The sequence below is a fragment of the Manis pentadactyla genome, chromosome 14, assembly GCF_030020395.1.
Source record: "Manis pentadactyla isolate mManPen7 chromosome 14, mManPen7.hap1, whole genome shotgun sequence".
Taxonomy (NCBI): Eukaryota; Metazoa; Chordata; class Mammalia; order Pholidota; family Manidae; genus Manis; species Manis pentadactyla.
Window position 1 is genome coordinate 8,525,781 of NC_080032.1, and position 15,027 is coordinate 8,540,807.

At 43.5% G+C, this 15,027-nt stretch overlaps 1 protein-coding gene across 3 annotated transcripts in view; it reads right to left on the reverse strand.

Moving 5' to 3' along the window:
* Positions 1-15,027, reverse strand: part of KREMEN1 (kringle containing transmembrane protein 1) — a 72,016-nt gene that overhangs the window by 43,893 nt on the left and 13,096 nt on the right. For all 3 annotated transcript variants that reach the window (XR_008993860.1, XM_036908910.2, XM_036908911.2), the window contains exons 2-3: positions 12,140-12,302; positions 8,299-8,390 (exon numbers count right to left, since the gene is read on the reverse strand). Coding sequence is in view for 2 of the 3 variants with exons in the window: in XM_036908910.2 (XP_036764805.2) it covers positions 8,299-8,390; positions 12,140-12,302 (255 nt within the window). In the remaining variant the exon portion in view is untranslated. The remainder of the gene's footprint in view (positions 1-8,298; positions 8,391-12,139; positions 12,303-15,027) is intronic.

The following is a 15,027-nucleotide window of genomic DNA, read 5'->3' on the forward strand; positions in this document are numbered from 1 at the left end:
GTTCCTTCTCTGAAACTTAATTTCTGGCAATTTAATGTGTGGACAGTCTCCAAAGGAGGCTCTAATAGCTGCTCCCCTCCCGACACACGTGTGTTGCTCCTTCTTTAGGAGTTGGAATCAGCTTCCTCTCCTCTTGAATCTGGGCTGGACTTGCGACTTGCTTTATCAGTAGAATGGGGTGAATTCTGAGTTCATGCCTTAAGACGACTGGCAGCTTGTGCTCCCCTCTCTCGGAAGCCAGCCACCATGTAAGAAGCTGAATACGCTGTAGGAAAGAGCAGTCACCTGGTGCAGGCCTGGAGCCACCGTGGATGTCAGCCCGGCGGAGCCCCCAGGTGGAGGCCGCCACCTGACTGAGCCCAGGTGAGAGCAGCAGCAGAAGGGCAGGGCTGACACTCAGCCAACCCACAGAATCGGGAGAAATGATAAGTTGTTGCCATTTCAAGCCACAAGGGTTTGGGGTGACTTGTTACGCAGTTAACAGACAACTGAAACACCTTACTCAACAGAAGGTCAGTCCAAGTTCATGAGGAATGATACAGCTGCATCTCTGGGAAGGGTTTAGTTTGTTGACTTGAACTGGTTTTTTTTTTTTAGGGACACCACAAATATCCAAGCAAAGAGCCACAGAGTCATCTTTTACTCTTCCTGCTGTTTCATGCCTTATATATTCCACTTGTCATCAAGTTCTGCCTTCTTCCTAAATGCATCTTGGATTTAATCCTTCCTGTCTTCTCTCACTGCTGCCGTCACAGCCCAGGCCCTGTTCCCTGGATTTAGAAATCTACACCCATCCTCTCCTCCCCAAACTTCCTTCATCTGATCCACCCTGTAAATGGGTGCTGGGCTCACCTTCCAAAGGAGGGCTTTCAGCACGTTAGTTCCCATCTAATCAACTCTGGCTTCCAAGGCCTGAACTGCTTCCTCTCTGGCCACCCTGCTTGGGAGCTTGGTTTCCAGCGAACATGCAACAATCCCATGCCCGTCCTCCTAGTCCGATGTGGCTGTTCCCTGGTCTGCTGTGCCTTGACCCATCCAGCCCCATCAGCCTTTCTCCATAGCAATGCCTCCAATTTCTACAGCCCTCGTGAGTCCTCTCATCTTCAGAGACTCACAGAACTCGACTTCGGCCTTCAGCCTTATTTATATAATTGGTGGGCTGGTCTCCAATTTTCTCCTATGTTTATAACTCGAATTCCTAATTACATCATAGGATTGAGGGTAGGGACTACTTCTTACACAGATTGTATATTGTATTACTGTACATTGTATTATTCATGTACAATCTTAAGTGACTGTATATTCCTTACAGGCAAGTACTGGTGTAAAGATTTCCAAGAAAACCATCCTTATTGATCCGAATGACTTTCCCTTCCTAAGTTATTAGTATGCTTTACACAGTTGTACTTGAGAACATTTTGGAAATACAGTCTATATCTGTCACCAAGGAAAATGTCCATTTGTTTCAGAAAGTATGTATTTTTTTTATGGAAAATTAAATAATATCCACTGCCAAAAACAAAGAACAATCGCATACACACCAGATCTGAACCATCAAACTGCACTAGAGAACCAATGCAGGGCCTCTGTGTTGACTGAGTGCAAAGCCCCATCAGATCCCAGGGGAATGGCTACTGTAGCAGCTGAGGAGCCCCACCGCCAGTCAGATAAAAAAAGGAATGTATGGAAATAAAGCACAGGTTAGGAACAACCTATTTAGGAATGAGATGACAGAAATATGCCAGTGGTAGTCTGTTCCTCGGGGACAGCACAGGCCACCACGATACCTGCTGGAAACTTCATGCTTACCTTGGGCTAGGTCCTGGACTTAGGGTTGTGTGTATTTTATTCACTTAATCTTCAAAATAATCCTGGAAGGCACAGATGAGGAAACCAAGGCTCAGGGGAGTCATTTTGCCAAAGCTATTGAGTGAGTAATGAGTCAAATCTAAGGGTGTGACTCTGAGGTCCACATTCTTTCCACTAGCTTGTATCACTTCTTTTATTGAAAGAGATCTGACATCATGTAATCAAGAATACTGAGTGAGCATCTGTAATGGCCTCCACTGTACTAGGTGTTGCAGAAAATTGTTAAGATATATGGTGGCTTGAGGCAGAAAAGCCCCCATCAGTTCCATCAGCACCCTCCCTAACTAAACATACAATCCTAGTAAAATGAGGGGGCCTCTCATTCAATTTTAAGAAAAGTCCTTGAGTCTCTCTACCTTCAGTCTCCCCTTTACAGAAATTCCAGACCTCCACCTGCTCCTATCTTTGAACAGCTTAATCTAGTTGGGAAAACAAAACTAATAATACAAAGTGACAACAGAACACATAAAACAGAGTTCTGACAATGCTAATTTGGGCAACTGAAAAGGGTTTGATTAAACAAAAATGTTAAGTAATTGTAATGGGAAGACAGAAGAGGGGGGAAAAATTAGTCTGTATAATGTATATTATAGATACTAGTTTCAACATTGCTTTGGCTATCAGCTAGAATTTGAGGTTTTGTTTCAGCTGTAACATGTTAATGATACACAGAGGTGTGTCTTTTTCCAAGGTGAACTTCAGCCCATGCAATGAAGATACAGTGTTGGGAGAGACCCTGAGGGCTGGGCAAGGCTGCTCATGCAGCATTTTGTGTACAGCGTCCAGCTCTGGGGAGCCCCTTCCCAGCTGAGAACAGCTGGGCTGGGAACACCCGCGGAGATGGTCCAACATTCTACAGAGCCCCTCTGCTGTGCAGCAAATGCTTCTTGGATACCACCGCAGCCTGCTTTACTCCTGGGGCATGGGATTTCCCAAACCCAAAGGAAGAAAGAAAATGATTGAGAGCTAACAGCTTGAACTGCAGACCCTCTGTCGCCACTGAGTTAATCCTTTGGTTTCCACGATGTCAAAAAGGCAATCTTAATAATTAGGCATACTATCAGAATTTTAAACTCTAATTCCCAAACAATCCACAAAGAAAATTCTCAAGAATGACCTCAACAGTAGCCTGGATCCATCCCAAGGCCACTGTTTCCAAGAAAATAAAGGAAATGGGGCTGTTCTCAAGTACTGGAAGAAAAAGGCCCTGGTCTTGCCTTCAGGAGCTAGATTCAAACCCTGTTTGGGACAGAGTGTAATCCCCATCAAATCACTGAACTACTCTAGATTTATTTTATCATCTGAACAATGCGGGGAGGGTGGGAGTGGATATATCATTTGCTTCATAGGATTGTTGACAAGGTTAAATATGGCAATGTGAATATAAGTGCTCTGTGCATAGTAGGTTCTCAATGACAGCTGAAATACAAGCTAAAAGGTGCTAAAAATCAGTGCTGGCATTTAATGCAGCAAGTGCTGAGACAAACAGAACAATTTCTTTAATTGAGAGACTGCTTTGACCACCAGTGCCGAAGTACCCTTGGCTTTTTACTCATAGCTTTAAAAACTCTTATTAGGGCTCACAATTGGAAGCTTTCAAATCCTGGTTTGGGGCTGCATTTTTGTAAGGAACAACAAAACTGTTTTAACAAGGTCAGGGTGTCACAATTAAAAGGAACTCAAGCCAGTGAGGCCACCAAAGGTCCCACATTGTAGAGGTGCTAGTCCTGGCATCCTCTTAGGGCTGGTCTGTGTGAACGATACCATCTCTAGAGAACTTCTCAGGACTAAGAGGGAGAAACCTCATTCCTAAATCCCAAATACAGAGGCTTAAGAAGCTATGGAGGAATGTCTCTTTCTGACTTGCCACACTCACCACAGCCTTGTCACCATCGTCCTGGGTCAAGTCCAAGCTCCATACCGAGACCATAAGACCTTCCATTATCTGGCCCCATCTAATTCTTCTCAAACCTCATCTCCTGCCCTTCCTTTTTAGAATGTCTGTCTCAGCAACACTGACTTTGCTTGGGAATCTGTGTGTGTGTGTGTGTGTGTGAATCTGTGTGTGTGTGTGTGTGTGTGTGTGTGTGTGAATCTGTGTGTGTGTGTCCACAAACTGTTCCCTCTGTCTCCAATGTCCTGCCTCTCCCCCAACCCCAGCACCTAGAACCTGGCTACGTAAAGTGTGGTTCTGCAGCTCCAGCATCCCAGGGGCTTGTCAGAATACAGAGTCTCAACTCTGTCCCACACCTACTGGGATCCCTAGGGACTGTACTACCACACATTTTTGTAAGTAACCTCAAAGTTGGAGAAGCCCTGCTCTAGGACCCCACTTCTTCCAGAACCCCTGCCTCCCCCCATGCCAGGGCAGATGTTCCTCTTTGGTGCTCCCAACCTTTTGCCCATCTCACTTATTACAGAGTAATCTTGCATTTGCTTATGTGTTCATGTGTCTGTCTTCAGTCCTAGGAAGGGGCTCTTCACAAGCTGCAAGCCACACCATCCCTGTGTCTCCCCTGTTGTACAAGGAATGGTAAATGATTGGAGCTTAAAAAATACCATTTGTCAAAGCCAGTAACTTCTAAAGCCCTTGTGATTTTAAACCTTAATAACTAACTGTAAGTCACTACTTTTAATAATTAACTTTAACTTTAATAATAACTAATTTAAATAAGTTTTAATAACTTTAAATAACAACTAATAGTTTTAATATGCTTAAGAACTAAAACTTTAATCAATAACTTTAATAACCAACTCAGATACTTGTGAGCTATGTGTTAAAGTATTACAATTTAGGTTAACCATGTTACACTTTTGAATCCAGATACTTTGAATGTGTGCTTATATATTTATTTTTTAAATGTTTAAAATGTTGTAAAATTTAAAAATATTATAAAATTTATTTTTTAGAGTGGAAATTTTCAAACACACTCGAAACTAAGAAAGAATAATGAGCCTGTCATTACCCAGCATCAACAAATATTCACCTTTTTTTTTTTAACCATTCTTGTTCCATCTATTTCTCTTATCTGCACCTCCCTCCCCCTCATTCTCTGGGAGGCTGGATCATTTAAAACAAATCCCAGGTAAAATATAATTTCAACCACAAATATTTCAGTAAGTTTCTGTAATTTGAAAGGACTTAAAAATTTTGTACACACACATATATGACCAACATGCCATACTGTACCTAATAAAATTAACAGTGATGGCTTAATATAATCAAGTGGTCTGTATTCAAATTTCCTTAGCTATCAAAGATGAACTTTTACAATTGGGTATATATTGAAATCAAATAAATGTTTTACAGCAAAAAAAAAATAACTCTTAGGGGCTGGGGAGGGTGGATTGGAAGGGAGGGAGAAGGGGGTTAAGGGGCATTATAATTAGCACACACAGTATAGGTAGGTCACGGGGAAGGCAGTACAGCACGGAGAAGACGAGTAATGACTCTGTAGCATCTCACTATGCTGATGGACAGTGATTGCAATGGGGTTGGGGGGTACCTGATAATATGGGTGAATGTTGAAACCACAATGTTGCTCATGTGAAACCTTCATAAGATTGTATATCAATGATACCTTAATTTAAAAAAAAAGAAACAAAATAGCTCTCAGAGATGAGAAGGTGAATTTCTCACTCTCATGCCTTCAAGGCCCCAAATCAACTATGTGAAGAAAATTATATTTGCCTTTAAAGGTCATTTGTAAGTCCCTCCACCCCCTGACTGCTGACAACTAGATAACTTACTTTTAAAAATCCTGACAAACCTTTTATAAAGAACCTATGGGTAAAACAGAGCAAAGCAAAAGCCATGCTGAGGTCCATACCAGCATGTCCCTAAAAGCAATGACACAAATGGGACTTAGAATGGTAGGGATGGTCATTTAACAAAAGAGAGATAGGCAGAGCATGGACAGTAAGCAGAGGCTTTCCCCCTCAATAGCCGACCCAACAGGACGTAAGCGATTCAGAGCGTGGGATCTAGAGGGATGGTAAACTTGATGACGCTGGGATTTGCTTTTACAAGTCTGTATTTCTTCTGTCTGTGGTAAAAACTCGGGGTTTCTGAGAAACTTCTTGGCAGAAGTGATCTGAAGAGCAATCCAATTATGTCAGAGCTGTTCTCCTTTTAACACTAAGTTCTGATCCACACTGCACAGGTCAAGAGCATAGTTCAAGTTCCTCTCTGCCCCCTCTTTGAATCATACTTCGTCTCTGCCTCCCTGCTTGTTTTAGCTCTATACGTAATACGCTGAGGGGCAGAGATCCCAGTCTCCACATAATGGTCCGTCATTCAACCACACTCTGCTTTGTCCCTTAACATTCATTCCCCTGGCTCCTGCTGGGTCTGTTATATTCAGATATGAACTTTCCAGGAATCTGATCATGTCACAGGCCTTTTCCTGTATAACAAGTTCAATGCTAATCATGAATAGAAGGCTTCACACAGAGAGTCAGTATTATTCATGAAAATTGTGACTCCACATCCAGAAATAGGGCAACACTGGCCTAAAATAGGCAGGCTGTATGTCAGTTGAGTCCACCAGGCAATTACCAAGGTCTCTTGCTGCAAACAGAGCAGGAGTTTTTCTCAACTGTGTTAATCAGACACACTAGAAGCACAGCGTTCTGCCAGACTCAAGGGCTAAGGCTCGGCTTGGGGGGCAGCCCTGGTGCCACAGGGTGAACGGAAGTCTTCTGGAGAACCAAGGCCAGACACTTTCACTCTCAAACCAGGTCCTCCTCAGTTCTCATTCCCAACTTTTTAAAGTCTTCCCTACCCAAACTGTTTCAAGGTTAAATAGGGCCATACGAAAAGGAAATGATACTTATGTGCCCCTTTTTTGGAACAGGGAGGCACATCCAACCAATATTAGGAATTAGAGGGGTACTAGATAGTTTGCACCGTTCTGGTATAATTCTCTCTTCTGGTTCTTAGTTCAGAGACCACACGCGAGTCAACTCCCATTGACCCAAATTATATTTTATAAATGCAAGTTGAGGATTATCTTTCCCAATAAAAGCACCCAGATTGAGATCCCTTCTTCACCATTCCTGAGAGAAAGACATAGGCTGGTACTAAAAGACTATCTTTGTGTAAAACAAATGGACCGAGGAAAATCTGCTTTCCTCTTCCCCTGCCCCTTTCTTCTTTATATAACTAGAGCCAAACGAGACGTTTTTCATTTTAAAAATGTGGTTAACCAGACTAAGCAGAAGCCCATTCTTCTGGTCTTCACTATTGTCTGAATCAAGGCATAATCAGGGTGGCAGGGTAGTGAAGCTAGGACTTAGCCTCCAGGCAGTGGTGACACCTGGGGGTATAACTTAGGGAAGGTGAGTGCTGGGTCTGCAATACTGGCTCAGGGGATGCCCTTTGTCCTTGGGGCAATGGGGCTGAGTAAGCTGCAGCAGCCGCGGGGTGAGTGAGAGGGTCCCAGGGCCCACACGAACAACTGTATGACGCTACATACACAGCCTCCTGACCTAAGGAGTGGGAAAGGTGGCAGGACAAGGCATAGCTCTAAATAATCAGGAAAAAACAACCCAGATAAAAATATTACCAACAAGCTGCTCTTTTCTTTGGTTCTAGGAACCAAGAAGCCCTGTTCCTTCGGCATATTTAAAAAGATACTTAAACACTACGTTAGTAAACTCCTGATGGTACCACGTTTACTTTTGGTTTTTGTACTTCAAACCTTCCGACAATGTTTTCTACTTTGTTTTAAATTATCTTCCTAAGATTCCCTGCCATTATCACATATTCCCTGAGGGTCAGAGCATCCTTCTGCCTTTGGACCTTGCATATAATAAGCGCTCAATGGAGAAATGAATGAAAGAAACAGACAGTAGGCCTTGAAGTAAAAGGCTGAAGTGGGTTTTTCAGTTGCAGGCTGGACAAGATGTGAGTTTTCATAAAAAACAATAGAACATCTTTATGCTAATGTAAGGAAAAGGCTTTGGAAAGTATCTAATGAGATATCACTGAACACCATTTTTCAGGGGGTATATCCAAATAATGAGTAGTGTCCTGAATTAGTTTTACAGTCCATAAAGAGATTTTTCATTCATTCTAAGTAATCCAGTCCCAAAAGTGCAATACCCTTTTTTTGCACAGGAGGCTCTGCCACTGTTAAAATCTCAGTGATGAAAGACTCAGCATGAGGAAACCAAGTAGAAGCAGAAATTCTGGTTGGGCTTATCTATCAAGGGAATGGGGTTTTGAGGGAACCAGAGAATTTCAGAAATTCCCATTTCTGAAAAGCCTCAACAAGAAAGGTAGGAATCCTTAGCCCAGGATGGCTTCTCCTTTCACCAGCTTCTTGAAATCCTCAGGCCTGAACTACCTGCCCTTTGGCAGTGGCCTTCCCCTCTGCAGTCCGGGTATTCAGTGACCCGAAACCTCCAGATGTGCATGAGTCTTACTCTGGCAAGCAGGTATCTCGCAGTACTTCCAGTAGACGCCGTCCTCATGTTCTGCCACGTAGCACCAGGGGCTCACATCTCCATCTGGGTTTCTGTTGTGGTAAAGGACACAGCTAGTAACACTTCTGTCGTTCTAAGTCAACTGGATCACTGCTTTTCAGTTTTATGGAAAAGGAACATTTCAGCTTCTGTGCTATTTCTCAAAATTGGTATGTATCTCAATGCCACCTCTTCTGAAGAAGAAAAAGTACGAATACTATAAGAACAAACCCATCCACTCCGACATATACTTCAGAGTTTGGGGGGAGGAGGAGGGAGTGAGCAAAGGTGATAAATGTTTACACAGACTCACTATAGTGTAACCAGGACAACTGGCCACTGAACAGTTCATGCCAAACAGCACTGGCACCTGAAGTGTGAACACAGCAATTCCCATGAGCTCTCATACTGCAGATAAGAATGTGAGTGTACACAAACCAGTCGTGATGGCAATTTTGTAACTAGAGTCAAAGGCCCTAACGTGCAAACTCCCTTTACTCGGCAGTTTCTCCCTTAGTACTTTATTCTAAGGACATCTTTACTTACAAAGATGTTCACAACAGCATTTTTAGAATACAAAAATCTTAAAAACAATAATTAAGAATTGACTAAATAAGTAGGTTAAAGCTGTAAAAGGGACTGCTATGCAGCTAGTAAAAATGTGGTACAGAGAAACATTAATTAATATGGAAAGATATTCACAATGTCTTGTTAGGTTTTTTTAAAAGGTGTTCTGAAACATGATAGATGACACAATCCCACTATTTGAAAAGATGTATGTAGGGAAGGAAGCACGCCGAACCCTTGAAAGTATTTCCGGATGATGAGATTATTGGTAATCCAAAATCTTTTTTTCTTTTCTGATTCTCTTTGTTATCTTATTTCTTCTACAATGAACAATGTAGTTTTTAAAACAATAAAATAAAATTCATATAATATAGACTCTGCTGACAAGTTGTCACCAGGATCAGCCTTGTCAACTCACGTCTGATGGAAATGGGACCTATTCCCACCTTAAACTTCTCAGAGAATTCTGGAGAAAACTGTGCCAAAGAGTTTCAATCAGAACATGCCATCTTCTAATCCTGGTACCAACTTCTGATATGGCAATGATATTTCTGAAAGATTTAGTTCACATTTCTAAATGAGTGGCTTGGAATAAACGCACTTTAACATCTTTTCAGCTCAGAGACGCCATGACGCTAATGGGCAATGCTGCTGAGGCAGACCAAAAAATGGCAGGGGTTACTGGACACACAGAAAAAGGCCTTGCCTCTCTCCCCTGCTTTCCAAACTCCCTTTCTTTAGACTCAGAACACTGGAAACCTGACACTCTAGTTAGGCCAGAAAAGGGCACAAAGACCCTGCAGCCAGAGCTTTGGAGCAGCCCCATCAGGCCCGGGAGGGATAAGCCTATTGTGTGGCCCAGAAGATAAGCTGCCCTGCAGAACAAAGGGTCCTTTCATTTTTTTGTGCCCAAAGGCAGGTGCCAGCGCCAGCTCTGCTCTTCCTGCTCTCTGCCTTCCCCTCTAATCCAGCCATGCTGAGCCTGGGGAAGCGCACCCCCCTCATGCACCATCTCCCAGACATCTCCACTGTGATGGGCCTGGAAACACAACGTGCGCAAGACAAACATGGTGTCGGGTGTCAGCCGAGAAATCAAAGGAGAACTTGTACAAAAGCCCTTCTTTAAACAGTATTTCACTGTCATCTTCTTCCCTCTATTCAGTGTTTGGCTTTGATGTAGTATTTGGTAAAGACCTTAGAAAACAACGTTTATTATCAATGTCAAAACCACTCCGAAAAGCACCAGAATAGCTTAATAAAGAACAAGCAAATTCATCTTTGACTTCGCTGCAGAGCTAAAACAAAAGGCCCGGACTCTCTGACGTGACAATAATCAACAATTTCAGCCTCTCCTTTTTTGAAGGATGAACTAGTAGTTCAGGTCTGGTACATTCCACCAAATTGAAGGAGAGGCTGGGGCCAGCCAGGGTTAAGGAGGAACATGGTCCTCCCCGGTTCTCACTGCTGTAAATGGACATTTACTGTGTAGTTCTGGGAGCCTCTGGGTAGAACTGGGTAGAACTAATCTATGAGAGAAGACTTTTTTCACATAAATTAAACCTCACTTGAAATTTAAAATTTACCTTAAAGTCACACTTAAAAACAGGAACTCTTCTGAGAAGACTTGTTTGACAGAAAGCAACAGAATAATGGAATAAACCAGTAGCCCACTATCAACACACTTTAGAACAAGAATATGAGAAACTATGTAAAAAAAAACAAAACACAAGACTCCGGTTTCTCTTCCTAAACACTCTTCCCAATCCAACTATTCCTATAGAAAAACTAGGGGGAGGAACACACCAGAAATAGAAGGGAGCTGATTTTTTTTAATTATGCAAAAATAGTTTTCATGAACATGTATAACTTTAAAGACAAAATGTGAAAAGATTACTTAATAAGCATGTGTAACTTTGACAACAAAATACAAAAGATAGCAAGCTGTGAAGGAGCGTGTATACAAAGTGTTACCTCTGGAAGGTGGGGCTTCTTGGGGAGGATTTGTGGGGAAAGAGGTAAAATGGAGCACTTTATTTAAACAACACACATCTGTAGTTTTTGAGAATTTATGGGGGGAAAAGCTTTTAATACTTTTATAATTACAAACAAACTAAAAATAATGCAACCACAACTATGGGGGAATGGCTGGAGGGTACAAATTAGAACAAAGGTGAAGCAAAGAGCTGAAGGTACAGAGGTAAAGATAGCAGGGACTATAGGCCTGGGACTTCAAGACAACCACAAGGGTCCTGGAGTGTTAGGAAAGGTGTGTAGGGAGGGCAGAAGGTAAAGAGTGTGGCCCACACAATGCAGGTATAACTGTTGGCTCAGCTGGGGCAATAGTACCATAGCTGAGAGTCCAACATACTGGTAGAACTGGGGACACTGTGTGCAGCTCAAAGTCTAGCTCAGCCATCATTTCCCCCTGTCCCAATGCAGCAGAGATAAGAGGTTGTGCACCTGTCCTAATAGTAATTAAACTCAAAACATTGCTGAACCATGAGTCACATTACCTGGACCTTGGGTATAAATAGCTAAAATGTAGCTATAACCAAAAGTGCTTAGAATCTTTGCTCTGTTCCCTACAGACCAGTGATTCTTCTTGTTTTGGATCACTGACAACTTGAGAATCTGATTAAAGCCATGGACCATCTCCCTAGAAAACAGCAAATACATATTTGAAGCACCTTGGATCTCAGGTTAAGGGCTCCTGCTGGAAGTAGACAGGAGGTTAAGGGCAAAGAAACACCTCAGTCTACTGAAAGGAAAGAAATAGCACAAATGTGCTGACTATAGCTGCTCCCAGAGCAAGGTTATCCTGGGCCAGCGGGAGGTGGGATAATGCAAGGCAGCTTCATTTGCTCAGAAGCAGAGGGAGGCTTGGGCCACAGAAGGTGCTCTGCTTGACCACATTCACAGCAGCTTAAGAACCTTTGCTGTCTATATTTTCCACTAGTGGCAGGGCCAACTGGGAAAACCTCTCAAAGAGACATGTAAATGATCAGACAGGAAAGGAGAGCTCTAAAAACCCATAACAAAGCAACCTGAGTGCGTGTGTGTGTGTGTGCATGCACACACAAGGTATGGGAGAAAGATTTTTAAAATACTAACAAGAAAGGTCTTCCAAGTTGGCTGAAAGGAGACAAAGAAGCTTTTCCTAGCTGTGAACAAAGTTGGAAGTACCGGAAGGACACCAGAGATGTTTTTCTTTAAGTACTGTGCGGCCCCATCTTACCTGCAATAGTTATGCTCGCCCAGGCCCCCCTCCCCATTGGGGTATTTCAGAGTGTTGTACGGATGCTGGTAAGTTTCGTTCCAGAACAGACATGGCTTCCCGCCTTGCAGTGCTGTCCAGTTCTGCGTTCCCCTATAATCTGCACCATTGGCTGTGAAACATTCTAGAAGAAAGAAAAGAAAGAGCAAACTAATTTTCTGGCAACATCTATAGTTTCCTCCCTCTCTGGTTGATGTTTTATTTGTTTTGTTTGGACCAAGATGGAAATGGATAGTATAGTGTCTTGCTAGATCCTGGATATGCTGAAGTTACCATTGCTAGGGCTGAGTGAATCTGAAGCGAGGTACCCTCCAAATGCTGGGCTAATCTTGGCACTAGCTTGTCTAGACATCAGATCATCTTCCCCGAAAGCGTACAGATCCAAACCAGGATATAAACAGGGACCTGAAGCGTACTGAAGCCCATGAATTGAACCAGGAAACTGACAAATCTGGGAAAGGTTGGTAACAGCCATCCATGAAGAATGCTAGGTGCTCGAAGGGGGTCACTGCTCTCGCCAGCGTCTCTGTGTGGTAACTAGAACCAGGGCACGAGCTGTAACTGAGCTCTCCCCTACAGTCTGAAAGGCTGCACTGACACTTGGATTTAATAAGACCATTGGATAGAGCAACGCTTTGGAATCCCAATCACACCAGGCTGGGAATGACTCACATTCCCTGGTAATGAAGAACAGTCCTCCCCTCGCTGTTTGAGATAGAGATGCAACAAAACAACAAGCAGGAGCAGGGGCCAGAGCTGGCATTTCCTCTCACGTCTTTCTGAAATTCCTCCCTACAGGACACACTGAACATGCTCTCAGGTCCATTTAATAAAATGACAAAAATCCTTGCAGGTGCCACAATGTGCTTCTAAAATCTGCTTCTCAGCTTTGGGGGGATGGGAGCTGACGCTGAGAGGATTTCCCCCCACATATTGCATGCATTAAATCCACAGAGGTTCATGAGAAAGGCACAAAGAGCAATATTTTAAAATTAGCTTAGTTGAAACTGACAGATAGAAGCACTTCAAACAATTTTTTAAGATGTATCACTAGGAACCTGACAATCTGGAAGAGTTACACGAACATTCTTAGCTTTCTTTTTTTCCTTCTCCTGGCACGCACTGACCTATAACTTCCGGTATGAGGATTCTCAGTGCCGTCTCCTGTTGCACTGAGTGTGCCCACTCCAGGCTGAGCATGTGCACAACAGGAACACATCTATATTCTGGAAGATACTTCTTTTTAACCCTGAAAATCTACCCATAGATCATCTGTCTTCCTGTACCCCCTTGCCCTAGCTATCTGGGCCCTGTGTTTTGTCTGCAAGTGCATGGTTTTATGGACAGCCAAAATAATCTGGAATTCCACGCTGTACAGAACACCCCAGAAATTCATCGTGTTTGGTGCAACATTCATGTGTTACGTTAAGTGCAACTCATCCTGTACCAAGACGATCAAACCCTCTACCAAGAGTGTGCACAAACAAAAAGGGCCAAAGGTAATGGAAGGAGGCAGCTCAGTGTAGCATAAAATGCGCTGAACCAAGAGGCTAAGCCTGGCTTCTCATCCTGGACCTGCTGCTGACCAGCTGGGTGACTGTGGGCGCGTCACCATCATTCACACCACCACTATGCTTGCAGAGTGCCTCACTGTGTGCCAAGCTCTGTTCTAAGAGCTTTAGAATGTCAGTTCATCACCAACCCAGGGGGGAGGTCCCTTAACACTCCCATTTTACAGATGAGGCAACCAGGGCACTCATCCACACCCTCTCCTGCCTCTCCTAAAACCTCCTGGACATCGTCTTTGCTTTCCCCATCCTCTCCCTCAGCCCGCTTCCTACTCCTCAGCAAGGCCTGTTGACTTTCTTAAAATTCACACCCTGAAACTGCCATGTCCTCTCCACCTTGGGTGCCACCATTCGGTCCCATTCACCATCAGAGGACACCACAGCCATGCTCAGGTCTCCAGCTCCCACTTCGGGGCTCCTGCAACCCATTCTCCACACAGTGCTTAAGTCCTCAGGAACCCGTGAGCCCTGCGAACACCCCAAGCCTTTCATCCTCACCTGCAAAGCCTCCCTGATGTGGTCCCAGGCCCTCCCTCCCACCGTACCCTGAGCCCTTCCACTGGTCACTTGCTGTGGAAGTGACTGGTCTGCTTTTAACTCTGTAAACACATTATGCCACTTCCTGCCTGTCGTGTTCCTCCCCTGAAACTTCCCATCACAGACTAAACATTCCCTCTTCAGACAACCCTACCCCACCATCTCTGCCCCTATTTTTCTGCCCTTAATTTGTTTGCTTCATAGCACTATTGCCAAGACTATTTGTAATCTTCTAGAGAGAAAGGAAGAGGGAGAGAGAGACTCTGTGTGTGTGTGTGTGTGTGTGTGTGTGTACCACACCAGAGCCCTATCCCAACCCCAGGCATAGAGTGGGACATGTGTTTCTGAAAAGCTGCCTAGGCATTTGTTAAGTAATTCGGTTTGGGAACCACAAGACTAGATGATTCTAAGTACATTAAGCCAATCTTTGTCAACTGCTAGAATTTTAATTGCTATGTGTTAATACATCCTTTTCTCCCATCAAAAGTGATCAAGGAGTGGCCCAGAGCCAGAAATGTAGGCTGCGCAATGGAAGGTCTTAGTAACAGACAGCAACCTGCAGGGTGGTAACCACAGTGTTTTTCATGTGAAACCTTTATGAGAGTGTATATCAATGACACCTTAATTTTTAAAAAAGTGTTGGGTCTTGAAAGTCAAGAGAGAAGGTGTTTTGAGAAGGAAGCAATAATACATTGAAAACTGAGGAAACGAATTCCTCCCTGTCTTCTTAGCAGGATCCCAATT